Here is a 12,585-nt window from a genome sequence, read left to right on the forward strand (position 1 = left end):
CGGTCCCTGCAGCAGACCGTCCATCGTATAGGAGACGCCGCTCCCTGACATCGAATCGCGAACACCACGCCTGGCGATCCTGAGGCAGAGTCCACATATCCCTCCTCGTTCTCTCTCTCCCTCTCTCACATCCACACAAGCTTGCACCGGTCCCGCAGCGCGGTGTGGAGACCCCACGGAAGCGAAACGCTGCGTGTGCACTGCGCGAGAGCCGTTCCAGCCCATCAGCCCATGCACTTCATCATACGGGCGCGCTAGCTGGTCGTTGAGGCTGTGCAAACGGCCCGGGGGGGGTGGGCGGGCAGGGGAACCGCTCCCGTCGCCTACGACACGAGGTCGTCCATTCGCGCACGGAGCCAGATGAGATGAGCCCGAAAAAGAAGACTTGGGCGGCATGAATTGGTGCAGCTCCAGCTTGTGACTAATGTTATAGCGAGCCTTGGTGGTGCCTTGGCGCTACGGGTCTACTTAACCGAGTGAGACGGGGAAGAAAGAAACAAAAAAGGATCAGAGAGGCAGCCCGGCGATTCAATAGGAGCAAATCTAGTCCGTCGTCGTCCGTGTCGCCTGCTAAGGCTGAAGCATGTCTTTTTCGACGCTACGAGGCAACCAGGAGACCAAGTCAAGTCAAATCAGTCAGTCACGCTTCGATACGAGCCGCAGCAGCGCTCCGAAGATTCTATTCTGGTCTGCCTGCCTCGATAGGAACTGGAACGTTGCGTCCGTGAAGTCTGTAAGTAAGCTCATCTGATGGTCATGTGAAAGGTCTTTTTTGTCCCATCGCCTCGTTGCTGCACGAGAGATGATCAAGGCGGCCATCCCCCCGTGGATCAGCTAGCACCAAATCTGCCCACGGGGGCGGCTGACTGGACTGGGGCTTGCGGTGGTAATATCTGGGTTGCCCAACTTGTTATGCTGCTAACCTCTTGAGAGTTTGGATAGGTTTGACGTGTCAGACTTGAGGTAGAAGCTAAGTTAACCGTTCAAACGAGCAAGCCATTGTTGCAGGATGCATTTCAAGGAGGAAACCCAAGAAGATAGGAAATGGAGTCCTTGAGAATCGCATCTTCTTTGGGTTGCAAGCATTCTACCAATTGTTCCGCCGCATTGGGTGTTAGTGCATTTCGGTCTTTAGAAAACCAGTACGGTGACTTCTGCCGGAAAATCCTACTTCATCGGAGACAAGAAATCGGGGAATCCCTCTCGTCGGCGATAATTTTTTCATTGATTCTGTTTTTGTTTTTATGTCTTTATACCATGACGATGAATAGGGTCGGCTTTAACGTCATCTTCACCTTTGGTGAATGTGAAAGGATTCCGGACGACGATGTTCGCAAACGAAAACGAGGATGTATATAAGGTGGCCGATGTGGTGGGAGGTCAAGGAACACGGTCTACTACTAACATTCCCTGAATACTGAGTCAAGATGAAGTTTAATAAACTCTCTATCCTTGGTGTCTTCTCGAGCTGCACGGCGACGGCGACAGCGGCAGCAGCGAGGAACCCAGGCACTCATATGCGGCAACTCAGTGACCCGGTCAGCACTCTGTACGAGTTTCCTTGGGACACATACGTGGAGAACCTAGCCGTCCGACCAAACGGCCAGATTCTCGTCAACCCACTCACGCTTCCTCAGCTCTATCTTGTAGAGCCCCGGCTCCCTGGAGAGATCTTCCTCGTCTACGAATTTCCCGAGATTCTTGGCCTCAGCGGCATCGTCGAGTACCAGCCAGACGTCTTCGCGGTGGTCACGGGGAACTTCTCATTATCCACAGGCGACTCAGGTGCTGGAACATGGGCTGTCTGGAGCATCGACCTGGGCGGTGTGAACATCACCTCGAACGATACTGTGCTCTCCGATCCGCCGCAGGTGAAGAAGATCGCCGACATACCAGAAGCAACCTTTTTGAACGGCCTGACCGTGCTGTCGAGTGCTGCGAAGCAACTTCTCCTCGTGGGTGACGTGAAGGCCGGGACCATCTACAGCTTGGATCCTGACACTGGCCATTATGCTGTGGCGATCAACAACACTTACACGGCGGCGGCAGATCTGTACGCTTTTGGAACAGCGGGAACAGATGGCATGAAGGTTCGAGACGAGATTCTATATTTCGACAACCCAGGGCAGGGCATCCTTGTCAAAGTCCCTCTCGATGCGAAGAATGGTACGCCGGCGGGAGACTTTGAAGTCATCGCCAAGACGATCACGTCGTATGATCAGTGGGATGATTTCACGTTTGACTGCGAGGGAAACATCTTCATGGCGACAGGAGGGGCGGATACAGTCCAGAGGATCGACGACAAGGGACATGTCCAGATCATTGCTGGAAACTTGAACTCGACAGCCATCTCCGAAGCAACGTCTACAAAATTCGGAAGACGTGAGGATGATGCTGATGTCTTGTATGTTACGACTGGTGGCGGTGCCGCAACGCCAGTAAATGGCGATATCGTCATTGGAGGTCAGGTGCTGGCGATCAAGACGGGGACCAAAGGCTCCTTTTGCTAGTTGACGTAACCATAGCGTAAAAGGGGAATATAATATTCAATCCTCCCTTGTCAAGCTTTGGCATCCTCTTCCTTGGCCTGGTGCCGATTCATCTCCAACATGCAGTGATTGAAAGCAGCTTTGTGGTATCAAAAGCTTTTGAAGAACAGGAGCCTTGGACACGCTTATGCAAGACAAAATAGAATACAGGCAACACAAATGCCATCTCGAATTACTTGAAGAAGAAAGAGACATTGTCAGTTTCTGACAACAGATGCTGTTGATGGCACGGTCAAATAATACTGAGGGGAAATCTAATAGCTTCGAGATCAAGTCTTCAAGGTTCTCGGATGACAGGGGACGCGTCCACCGCATCACGTGACTAGCAGCTTTAACCCCTCTGAGGCCCCCAAATGTTGTCAGCACGTACCCTGCTGACCTTGCCACGCCCAAGGGATACATTGGGGCAACATTTACCGTGGCTTAGCGTAAGATGCCTTCCGTTTTGCCGACCTGGGAAAACTGATTGATTGCTCGGTCTCACAATCGCCGTTTGAGCAACAGCCACCACCGCCAACCAACTCGTTTACCCCCCAAGGCTTGAGACGAGGCAGCACAGCTTTCTTCTTGTTGCCTCAAGGCTGATCCAACAATGTCCCCTCCCCAGATGAGACCGGAAATCTAGGCCAATCCATCCATTTTAGGTGCTTCTCATTTGGTCGCTTGGTCGTCTGCAGCCAATTCAGGTCTGGACGCAGGCCAGGTACATAGTAAGTTGAGAGCAATAGAACCCACCACAACCCTTGTTCACCTGTTGGACAGCCTAAAGAAAGAGGAACCCCTCCTCTCTTAGGCCCTCCCTGTCTGCCCTGCCCTGCCCTACACCCGCTGTTCACTGCCTGCCCCCCTCCTCTCTCTGCCCTCCACTGCATGCACTACGCCGAGTGCTGAATGCATTTGGCGTCTGCCCAGGCTTCAATCAAACTCCCTTGCCTCGTCCACATACGATTCGCGCCACACCCTTTGGTCTCGAACGCGACCACAACAAAACACAACACATTCCCTTGGCTCAAGTTGTTCTCTATTCCCGCTTCTGGTCTCTTCTACGCGGTCAGTCCATGCGAGCCCGTCCGATCCTTCGCCGCTGGCAGCAGTCGTCGTCATAGCTCCCCTCGAAGCTGCCGACGGTCGTCCAGAACGTCGGCTGTTCAAACCCTGTGGCTGGCCACATCCACAGCCTTCGATGACAGTCCAGATTCTGTCGCGCGCAATCGTTACTGACCGTCATCTCGTCGCCAAGTAGAACGCGATCGATCCATCAACCGACCGACCTACCGTGCTTACCACTAGCGTCTTCTTCTGTCTTCACCCCGGCCTTTTGGCCCCTCCCTCGAACCGAGACGAGCTGTCGCCGACGTACTCCTCTATGACATTACCAGTGGCCATTCTCTTCTGAACACGCTCCCCATCATGAAGCCCAAGGGAGGAGCTCGAAACTCGTCGGCGCCCATCGTAGGTCAGCAACCACCGGCATCTCCCACTGGCAAGGGCGCCAAGTACAGGAATCGAGACGGCTCAAAATTTATCACTCTGCCCGAGACCACTTCTGCTCCCAGCTCCGCGCAGCCCTCGCCAACTGCAGGCACCGTTGCGCCCGCCAACACACCGATCAGCAATACTCCTCTTCCGCCTGCCAGCAACGGACCCGCCGCCGCGGTGAATCGCAAGAAGCAGAAGCGCCGGGAGAAAGAACGCGCCAAGGCTGCCGCTGCCGCGGCTGTCAACGGCGCGTCAAACCCCCCATCACCTGCAGGCCACAGACCATCTGGAGATCCCGACCCAGTGGACTACAGTGACGAGGGCAATCACCTGGACAGTCAGTTTCGCCAGACGCACGGCGCGAGTAATGGTCATGTAGCCGAGTCCACTGGCAAACCCAAGAAGTCCAAAAAGAAGAAAAAGAAGGGCGGCGCCGCGGCGGATGAAGAGGACACCCTACCAACCCCGTCGATGTCTCAACCCATGACAGCCCAAGGATCCGGAATCTCGAGAGAGCGAATATGGAACACCAGCTCCCAGGAAGAGAGGGAGAGAATCAAGGAGTTTTGGCTCGGCCTTGGCGAGGATGACCGCAAGTCCCTTGTCAAGGTCGAGAAGGATGCTGTGCTCAAGAAGATGAAGGAGCAACAGAAGCACACTTGCAGCTGTTCAGTATGTGGCAGGAAGCGGACCGCGATAGAGGAGGAGTTGGAAGGTCTCTACGACGCCTACTACGAAGAACTCGAGCAGTTCGCCAATCACCCACAACATGACGGCCACCCGCCCATGATGGGCTCATCGCGGCATTTCAGCTTCCCTCACAGCAGCAGGTTCTCGGGCTACGCAAGCCACCAGCCTTCGCGAGGGCGAATAGTGGAGCATGTCGGAGACGATGATGATGACGAAGAAGACGAGCTCGACGAGACGTACAGCGATGACGAACTCGACGAGGACGCGTATAGCGATGACGAGCCTGAGGAGGTCACCCGCGACTACCCTTCCGACTTCTTCAACTTTGGCAGCAGTCTGACTGTTCAGGGTAGGGAATATTTTGGGTACTTGGACTTGGGGCGCACAATGGTAACATGACTCTGTTCTAGGTGGCATACTCACGGTGGCGGACGACCTACTGAAGAACGACGGCAAGAAATTCATCGAAATGATGGAACAGCTTGCGGAGCGACGTATGGCGCGCGAGGTCGACTCAGCCCAGGATCCTTACGCCCGAAGCTACGGTCACAGTGTCAACGGCGGTCTGCCTGGTCACGACCACCCCCCTCCACCACCTGTTGATGAAGGGGAGTATGAGGACGACGAGGACGAGGACTACGATTCCCAAGAGGAAGACGAGTACGAGGAAGACGACGATGTGAGTCCATGCGACGCGTTCCTCCGGGTTGGATTGCACGCGATGGTGGGTAACCTGACAAAGTCACAGGACACAATGACCGAAGAGCAGCGCATGGAGGAAGGCCGGCGGATGTTCCAGATATTCGCTGCGAGGATGTTTGAGCAGCGTGTGCTACAGGCGTACCGCGAAAAGGTCGCAAGAGAGCGACAGGCCAAACTCATGGAGGAGGAAGAGGAAGAGCTGCGCAAGGAGGAGGCGCGGAAAGAGAAGAAGGCTAAAGAGGCGCAGAAGAAGAAAGAGAAAGCGGCACAGAAGAAAGCCGCTGCAGCGGAAGAGAAGGCGCGCAAAGAGGCGGAGCGGGCCGCAGAAGAGGAGTCTCGACGACAGGCCGAGGCAGAGAAGGCCGAGGAGGCAAGACGCAAAGCCGAGGAGAAGCGCAAGAAGAGGGAGGCTCAGAAGAAGGAGGAAGAGGAAGAGCGGGCCAGAAAGGAGGCCGAGAGGCAGCGACAGAGACAGCTGCAGGCTGAACAGGAGCGCAAGGCCAGAGAGGCCAAGGAACGCGAGAAGAAGGCCCGTGAAGACCGCCAACTGAAGGAGAAAGAGGCTCGAGAGCAGAAGGAACGTGAGGCTCGGCAGCTCAAGGACAAGCACGATGCTGAGACGCGGCAGAGGGAGAAGGAAGCGGACAGCAAAGCCTCCGCCAAGACTGAGCTAAAATCAACTCAGAAGCAGAAGCAACAACAAGAGGAGCGGGCAGCAAAGAAAGCTGCAGTCCTTGCGACACCTGCGACACCTGCGACGATGACTCTCCCCAAGAGACCGGCCCAGCAGGCCACGAACCCAGCACTGCCGGCTCTGCCTCAACAACCTCTGACAGCGACTTCTGCATCACCGAAACTACCAGTTGCGACTCCAGCGTTACCCAAAGCGCCGACGCCTGTGCGGCCACGCCAGGCGTCACAACAAGATGGCGTCTCCATTAGTTTCGGAACCACGTCAATATCCGAAAATGCTAGCCTAAGTCAGTCTCCGATCGGTCACACACCTGCTCCGAACAGTCCTGGTTTATCAGGACCTCCCAGCCACAGAGGAAGTGTGGCGAGCCATCACTCGGCAAATGCCTCTCACGCAATGTCGCCATTGCAATCAAATATGGCACGCTTTCCGTCAACAAGCCAGCCTTCTCAGATCAACATGCCGCCAGTGGGCATGAATTTCCCACCAGGTCTCCACGCAGCACCTCCCGGATTCGCGAACCCACTGTTTTCGCCAGCGCCGGGCTTCAGACCACCCCCAGGAATGGGCCCTCCGGGACTTAGCAGTCCTATGATGAGTCGAGGTTTTCCAGCACCTGTCCCACCGCCAGGCTTTCATCAGCCAGTTGCGGACCCCATAGGGCCGTTCGCTGGAAATGGTCCCAAAGAAGCAACTCCAAGCTCGCATTCGCGTCAGCCATCCAATGGCTTTGATTCCCCAATGATGCACTCCGCTCAGCCCATCGGTCGCCCTACGCCAATCGGTCGCCCGGCATCTGTTGTACAGGGCCAGCGACCGCTCTCAGGCTCGCCATCTGGGACTCTGCCGAAGGTTGGCGATGAGACGGAAGATCATCTCGGGAGCAGTGCGCTTCTGGACGACTCGGATGATGTTGTCCCAACACTACCAGACTTCATTCCTGGTGGACGACGAGGATTCCCTGCTCCAGCTCGACCACAAGCTTTTCCGTCTCTACCATTCGGCGACCCTGGTGTCCTACAGCAGTCGCAGCCACTGTGGAGCTCCAGCCCGATACAGCCCTCCGTGATGAACCCATTTGCACAGTCACCAGCTCCTCCTCCTCCTGGCCTTGCTGGCCCTGGCGGCTGGCCGATGACCAGCCCCATTCCTGGGTTTAGCACGCCCATGGGGATGGGCCGACCGCCTGCCTCGTCGCGCCAACCAGCCAGTGTGGTCCGGCAAAAGCTCTGTCAGGTGTGTCGAGAGTTTGCTATGCAGGCGCCCACTGAGGATGGCTTCATTGCGCTCAGCCTGGTCCAGGACACACTGAAAGATCGGGTCGAGCACAACCCCTTGGGTAGTGGCCCGATCACCGAGACGGACATTCTGGCTCTCTGTGAGACAGAGGGAACTATGGCCAATGGCAGTGGAAACTTTGACATCCAAGAAGGCACTACTGGCAAGAGCATCAGATGGAACCCTGACAAGACACCTCAGGCTTATGGTGGCTTTGGTGCACCTGGTCAGATGACCAGCCCAAGCTCAACTTTTAGCCGCTAAAGGATATCTGGGCGACAGTGATGTTTACGACAGATGATGGCTGTCACCTGTTATTTTTCAGTCAATGACCTCAGCCCATCAGGAAATGGATGCATACATGGACATCACAGATTCAAAGTGATGTCATGGCGTCGCTGTGCAATACCTGCCAGTTACCTGCTGTTGATGCTGTTGATTGACGACGGGTGTCTGTGTCCTGAATCAACCAAGTACCTGTATGATCACCTAAATAAGCATACCTACTTAGGTACTTGTGAAGCCTCGACGTGAACCGACATCCTCTTGTGGGATATGACTGTAACGCTAGTTGAATATCCATATGTAGCGAAATGCATGCAGTGGTTCATACCGAACTCAACTAATTTGTTGTCCATGATGCAACAGCTCGCTCCCATTTTCCAGCTTGACAGCTTGGGTGTACTGCTTGTTTGTGACCTACAAGAGTTGATGATGCACCACGACAGCTGTGATGAGACATGTACCTTGATACTCCATTATGTGTGATTGCCCTGCATACAATAAGCTAACTAGCCCCAGATCTTTATGAACTCAAGTATAGACCATCCCTTGGGATTGCATGAGGGACAAATACTCTAGCCTATTGAATTCGGCAATTGCCTTGACTACTTCGGTACTCCCCAGATTTCTTCATTGCATCCTGAGGCTAGCCCATGATTACAATGAAAAAGAAGAAGAAGAAAAGAAGGCTTCAAAAGAAGATAAAAGAATTTCGCGCCACCTGGAGACAGTGTGATACCAGGGACACAGTGGGAACCAGCCATGCAGCTTGGCTGCAGAGGGCCAGTCGCCCGAGGACCAAAAAATTGGCGGAACAGAAGTCCGGCCCGTTTGTGAGGCCGGTTCAACAGCTGTTACACTGTCAAGAACAGATACTACATCTAATCAGAGCCAGAGTTGACTTGAGAAGGATGAAGAAGAAAAAAGGGAAAAGATACAGTCTTGAGAGGATGGCTGCAGAGGTGGTATTTATAAAGCGTGGTGTGGTCGGGCGTTGGGGCGGGAAGAGTCACCGCCGCACTGCTGCCTGGCGGGTTGGTGGAGTTCACCGAACAGTCATACACAGCGGGGCCTGCGATATTTGAATGATTCTCTATTTCTTCCCCTACTGAGTCAGGTCGTCTATTGAGACCAGTTGCCTATAGATTCATTTACTCAACAAACCGGCTTTGGCTTTGTCATAGGTGTGCATCGCATGAATGGGGTTCTGCACCGTTTCTGACTGATTGATGTTATTTTTGTCAAGGATAAGCTTGCTCCAAAGTTTTGAACGGCGGCATAATCTTTGGCATGACTTATAGGGAAAGGAGAGAGGCCGAGAATGGGAACGGGGAAAAAGCGACAAAGACTTTTTGCGATCTCAACAAACAACTACGAAATCTCGATTCTCGGAAAGTATAGTACACAAATCAACATTCAAGAGTCGCTGCGCAGGAACGAACTCCCAAGGTCAACGTTATAGATCACTTTTGAATACGATCGTTTGGGGTGCCCAACGCTCTGCGTCGAGGAAATAATGCAATGGTTATGATTGTAAGTAACTCTCAATTACGCAACAGCGTTGGGGTCGAGATGATCTAACCCGCCAGGCGTTAGAAACGGCGTACTGAAGTGCTCTTCCCTGTCTCTTATGAGATGAAAATAAGTCCCCAATGGCTACGAGCATAGCTCTATCCACAGCTTAGAAGTCTGTCTGCAACGCTCTCTTCGCTGCAGCTGTGCAGGTCGCCTCGCACCCAGCACACGCAGCTCCGGCGCTTCTCGTCGATCCGTCCGACACGACAGTCGGCCCTGGAGCGATGTATGTTGTCATGGTCTGGTCTATTCGGGTATTAGAATCAGGGGAACCGAGGGGCTGGGGGAGGCGGGGGAGGCAGAAAAGGTATTCAATGCCCTTTGGTTCCAAAGTATACACCCGAAGATGAAAGAAGCAAGTAAAAGAATCACTCACAGATATTGATGAGAATTCCCGGATCTGAAGCCGAGTATGCACCTGGCAGCTTGACTGTGGCTGGCGACGCCGTACCGCTTCCATTGACGGTGATCTGGTAGCAGCTCATATAGAACTGCGCGCCGCCAGTCGAGCTCGCCACGTGTAAGGCGATGACCTCGGCACGGAGGAGGTAATCCCCAGCCGCGATATCTGAGGGGATCTTGACGTCCATCTTGCCGCAGCAGGTATTGAGGTCCTTGGTGCCCCAGTCATCATCCGAACCCGAGCTGCCCGCGTTGGCCCACGTATCCTCGAAGATCTTGAACCATCCCGCCGAGGCACCGACCGCCGTCGTGGCATCCGCCACTTTGGCCATGTAAACCTGGACCGGCCCGTAGTGGTCGCCACCGATGGCCTCGTTCGCGCACGAGCGGTCGCCGGGCTGCTGATGCATCTCGACCGTGACGGTGCTGCCGGCGTTGACGGTGCATTTCTGGGCGACTGGGCTGGTGCCGGCGTTGCAGGCGATGTCGTTGGATGTGACGTCTGTGACAGGGTTGTTGCTTAGGGGCAGACGCACGCATGTCGACTGGTTTGGGTTTGTCAGCCTGGAGAACAAGTGTTTCGTTGATTTGAATGAGAGAGGACTCATCTTGTCTACCCCATCTACCCACAGGTCTTGAAATGTAGCATGGCCAGCAACCCTGTGCGCAGACAGACCCGCTATGACTGTGAGCAGGGTAATCTTCATGATCATCCTTATGGTCGCCTATAAGAATCAAAATGTGAGGGCAAAAAAAGTCTTGGCTCTTTGTAGATCTCTGCAAGATTGACGGCAACACTGCTTGAAAGCGCATATTCGCAAAACGTCAGAGGCAAGTAGCACTTGGGGCAATTTATATGGCAGGATCGTAGACCGTTTGACTCGAATCTTGATGGCTACTGACAGACAGATCTCATTCTGTTGCCGCTCGATCCGGCCATGCCCCAAGAAGAGATCTATCGTGGGTCCCGTGAGAGGCCTCGTGGTCGCTCCTCAGCATGATTGATTGGGTATCATCACTGCCTGCGATACTGTCCCATGGATGCATCGTCTGGGACTTCATTAATTTCAAGCCGCATTGCCCAGAGATATAGGCAAGAACAGGGTAGCCTTGCAGTTCCAGGAATCGCTCTTGTCGATCTAAACAGGGTAAACGGCAAGAACAAGGACGACGGATTGGTCGGCTGAATGCATCAATATACGGCAAATACCAAGGCCTTGTGCACTAGAATCATAATCTGGCCAATCCCGGAAGCGCCAAGATGTTCTTCGCAGGCTGAATATGTTTATATGTGACATATACGGAATGACAACCGCCGAGCGTTCGGCTCTTGTTATATGGTTGCCAACACGAGGGCAAGTCCTGCAGTGGGTTCCGAAAATATGATTTTGCCTTCCAATACCTGTTGTGAGACTGCAGCCGAAGGATGCCTTCTGCGCAAACACTTGCGGAAAGACGGTACAGGAGATAGAGGCGGAGAATCAGACCATAGCTGCTCTCTATAATCTGCTACCGAAGGAGGTCTCATAAGCGAGGAATATGACTTCCTTTTTGAAGCTGTGTCTCATGGCATAGAGCGGACTTCAGAGACGAGCGGTCCAGGCCTGGCGTCTCAACATCCATGGATAATGTGAAGTTGAAGATACAGTGCCATCCAGAACAAGCAGCCTTCTACAACAATTCATTCGGAATGAACACTCGGGATCTAGCAATCTTGCATTTGGAAGCTTTTGGGGCCAGGTTCCGGGCTGAAAGGCAAGGCTGTTTGTATGAACGAACGCTGCTAAAGACTACGTCAACCTGTGCTGCACAATTCTGACGGCCTTCAATCGTGGTTCCAAACCAGTAGTGCATAGCAGTCTTGCTTTCTGCAGAAAATGTAAAGGGTGGATGCGGTGAAAATTGGGTTCAGAGCTGATGGGAGGAAATTCCATAGACAGCCAAAGCCGAGCATAGGCCTCAGCTAAATTCAACAACTATAGCAGTTTGGGAGGGTCAGCAGCAGCCATGAACGTGACGTTAACAGGGTTAGGGTTGCTGACATTAGCATGCCTAGAGGCCCTCCGAGCTGCGTATTGCCAAGGCCTGGACTGCCTGTGACAAGCCTACGTCATCAGAGAACCTCCCTCGCGATATACTTTGTGGAATAGATATTTTCTAACACACAAGACTGAACAACTCCCTCACGACCAAAAGTACCCTCTTTCAGCAATCTGCCCAAGATGCCTCTCGTTGTTCCCGGCGTGACTACGCAGTCTGGCGACAAGACTGAGGAGTGGATGAACAAGTTGGTGGGCAAGCAGCTACACGACGGCGAAGAGTCCAACGAGACTGTAAGTCCACACAGTATTCCAAGATCGAGAATGTGTCTGTGGAACAGACTGACTGATCGACGCTCTTTCATCTTCATCTAGCTCTTCGCGAAGAGAGAACTCCCCGAGAGCCACAGAATCATCCAACCTGGTCAGATGGTCACTAGGGATCTTAACCCTGACCGCCTCAATATCCACGTGAAGGAAGATGGCACAGTATCTCATGTCACTCACGGCTAAGCTGGGACGTGCTGTGATGGTATTTTGAGGAGCCGCCTCTTTTTGGTGGTTGAGTGGAGAGATGGGATCTGGGCAGAGCAGATGTGGTGGCCGCCGGTGCGAGCTCTGCTTCTTCCTGAGATACCTCTTGCGACCTAGTCATATTCCAAAGACACGTATCCTCATAGCAAATGTTACACTTCATTTAGCAGTCTAAATAATTTGATGATGACTTGACAATGTTGAGACCTGATCGGCGTGCGATGCTCGTTGCTCACTGCCCCGCACCGCCACTAGAGACCCCCCCCCCCCACCCCACCGCCAGGCCCACAGCACCCAGCACCCCAAATTCCATTTGACCCCGCGGTCGCATCGCGGGGTTCTTTTGCAGCCAGCAGCAACG

General features: G+C 53.8%; 6 protein-coding genes across 6 annotated transcripts; 5 read left to right on the forward strand and 1 right to left on the reverse strand.

Annotated features, from left to right (window-relative positions):
* Positions 1 to 565: 565 nt before the first annotated feature.
* M406DRAFT_355449 (uncharacterized protein) lies at positions 566 to 1,446 on the forward strand. The gene is made up of 2 exons (XM_040923177.1): positions 566 to 733; positions 943 to 1,446. The coding sequence occupies exon 2, from the start codon at positions 1,045 to 1,047 to the stop codon at positions 1,357 to 1,359; it is 315 nt and encodes a 104-aa protein (XP_040778013.1). The 5' UTR covers positions 566 to 733; positions 943 to 1,044; the 3' UTR covers positions 1,360 to 1,446.
* Positions 1,433 to 2,571, forward strand: M406DRAFT_355452 (uncharacterized protein). The gene has a single exon (XM_040923178.1). The coding sequence runs from the start codon at positions 1,518 to 1,520 to the stop codon at positions 2,508 to 2,510; it is 993 nt and encodes a 330-aa protein (XP_040778014.1). The 5' UTR covers positions 1,433 to 1,517; the 3' UTR covers positions 2,511 to 2,571.
* A 944-nt stretch (positions 2,572 to 3,515) lies between these two features.
* On the forward strand, positions 3,516 to 4,436 carry M406DRAFT_355453 (uncharacterized protein; the record flags this gene model as incomplete). The annotated part of the gene is made up of 2 exons (XM_040923179.1): positions 3,516 to 3,599; positions 3,793 to 4,436. A coding segment is annotated over exon 2 (477 nt), but the record flags the coding sequence as incomplete, so codon positions are not given.
* A 2,865-nt stretch (positions 4,437 to 7,301) lies between these two features.
* Positions 7,302 to 8,014, forward strand: M406DRAFT_355454 (uncharacterized protein). Its single transcript, XM_040923180.1, has one exon. It carries the CDS (start codon positions 7,369 to 7,371, stop codon positions 7,654 to 7,656), a length of 288 nt encoding a protein of 95 aa, XP_040778016.1. The 5' UTR covers positions 7,302 to 7,368; the 3' UTR covers positions 7,657 to 8,014.
* Positions 8,015 to 9,394: 1,380 nt separating this feature from the next.
* M406DRAFT_31727 (family 61 glycoside hydrolase) lies at positions 9,395 to 10,358 on the reverse strand (the record flags this gene model as incomplete). The annotated part of the gene is made up of 3 exons (XM_040919323.1): positions 9,395 to 9,495; positions 9,626 to 10,196; positions 10,269 to 10,358. Coding segments are annotated over 3 exons (762 nt in total), but the record flags the coding sequence as incomplete, so codon positions are not given.
* A 1,427-nt stretch (positions 10,359 to 11,785) lies between these two features.
* M406DRAFT_321457 (uncharacterized protein) lies at positions 11,786 to 12,394 on the forward strand. Its single transcript, XM_040919507.1, has 2 exons — positions 11,786 to 11,984; positions 12,066 to 12,394. The coding sequence occupies exons 1-2, from the start codon at positions 11,874 to 11,876 to the stop codon at positions 12,201 to 12,203; spliced, it is 249 nt and encodes an 82-aa protein (XP_040778018.1). The 5' UTR covers positions 11,786 to 11,873; the 3' UTR covers positions 12,204 to 12,394.
* The last annotated feature ends 191 nt before the right edge of the window (positions 12,395 to 12,585 follow it).

Source organism: Cryphonectria parasitica (assembly GCF_011745365.1).
Source record: "Cryphonectria parasitica EP155 unplaced genomic scaffold M406scaffold_3, whole genome shotgun sequence".
In the NCBI taxonomy this organism is placed as follows: domain Eukaryota; kingdom Fungi; phylum Ascomycota; class Sordariomycetes; order Diaporthales; family Cryphonectriaceae; genus Cryphonectria; species Cryphonectria parasitica.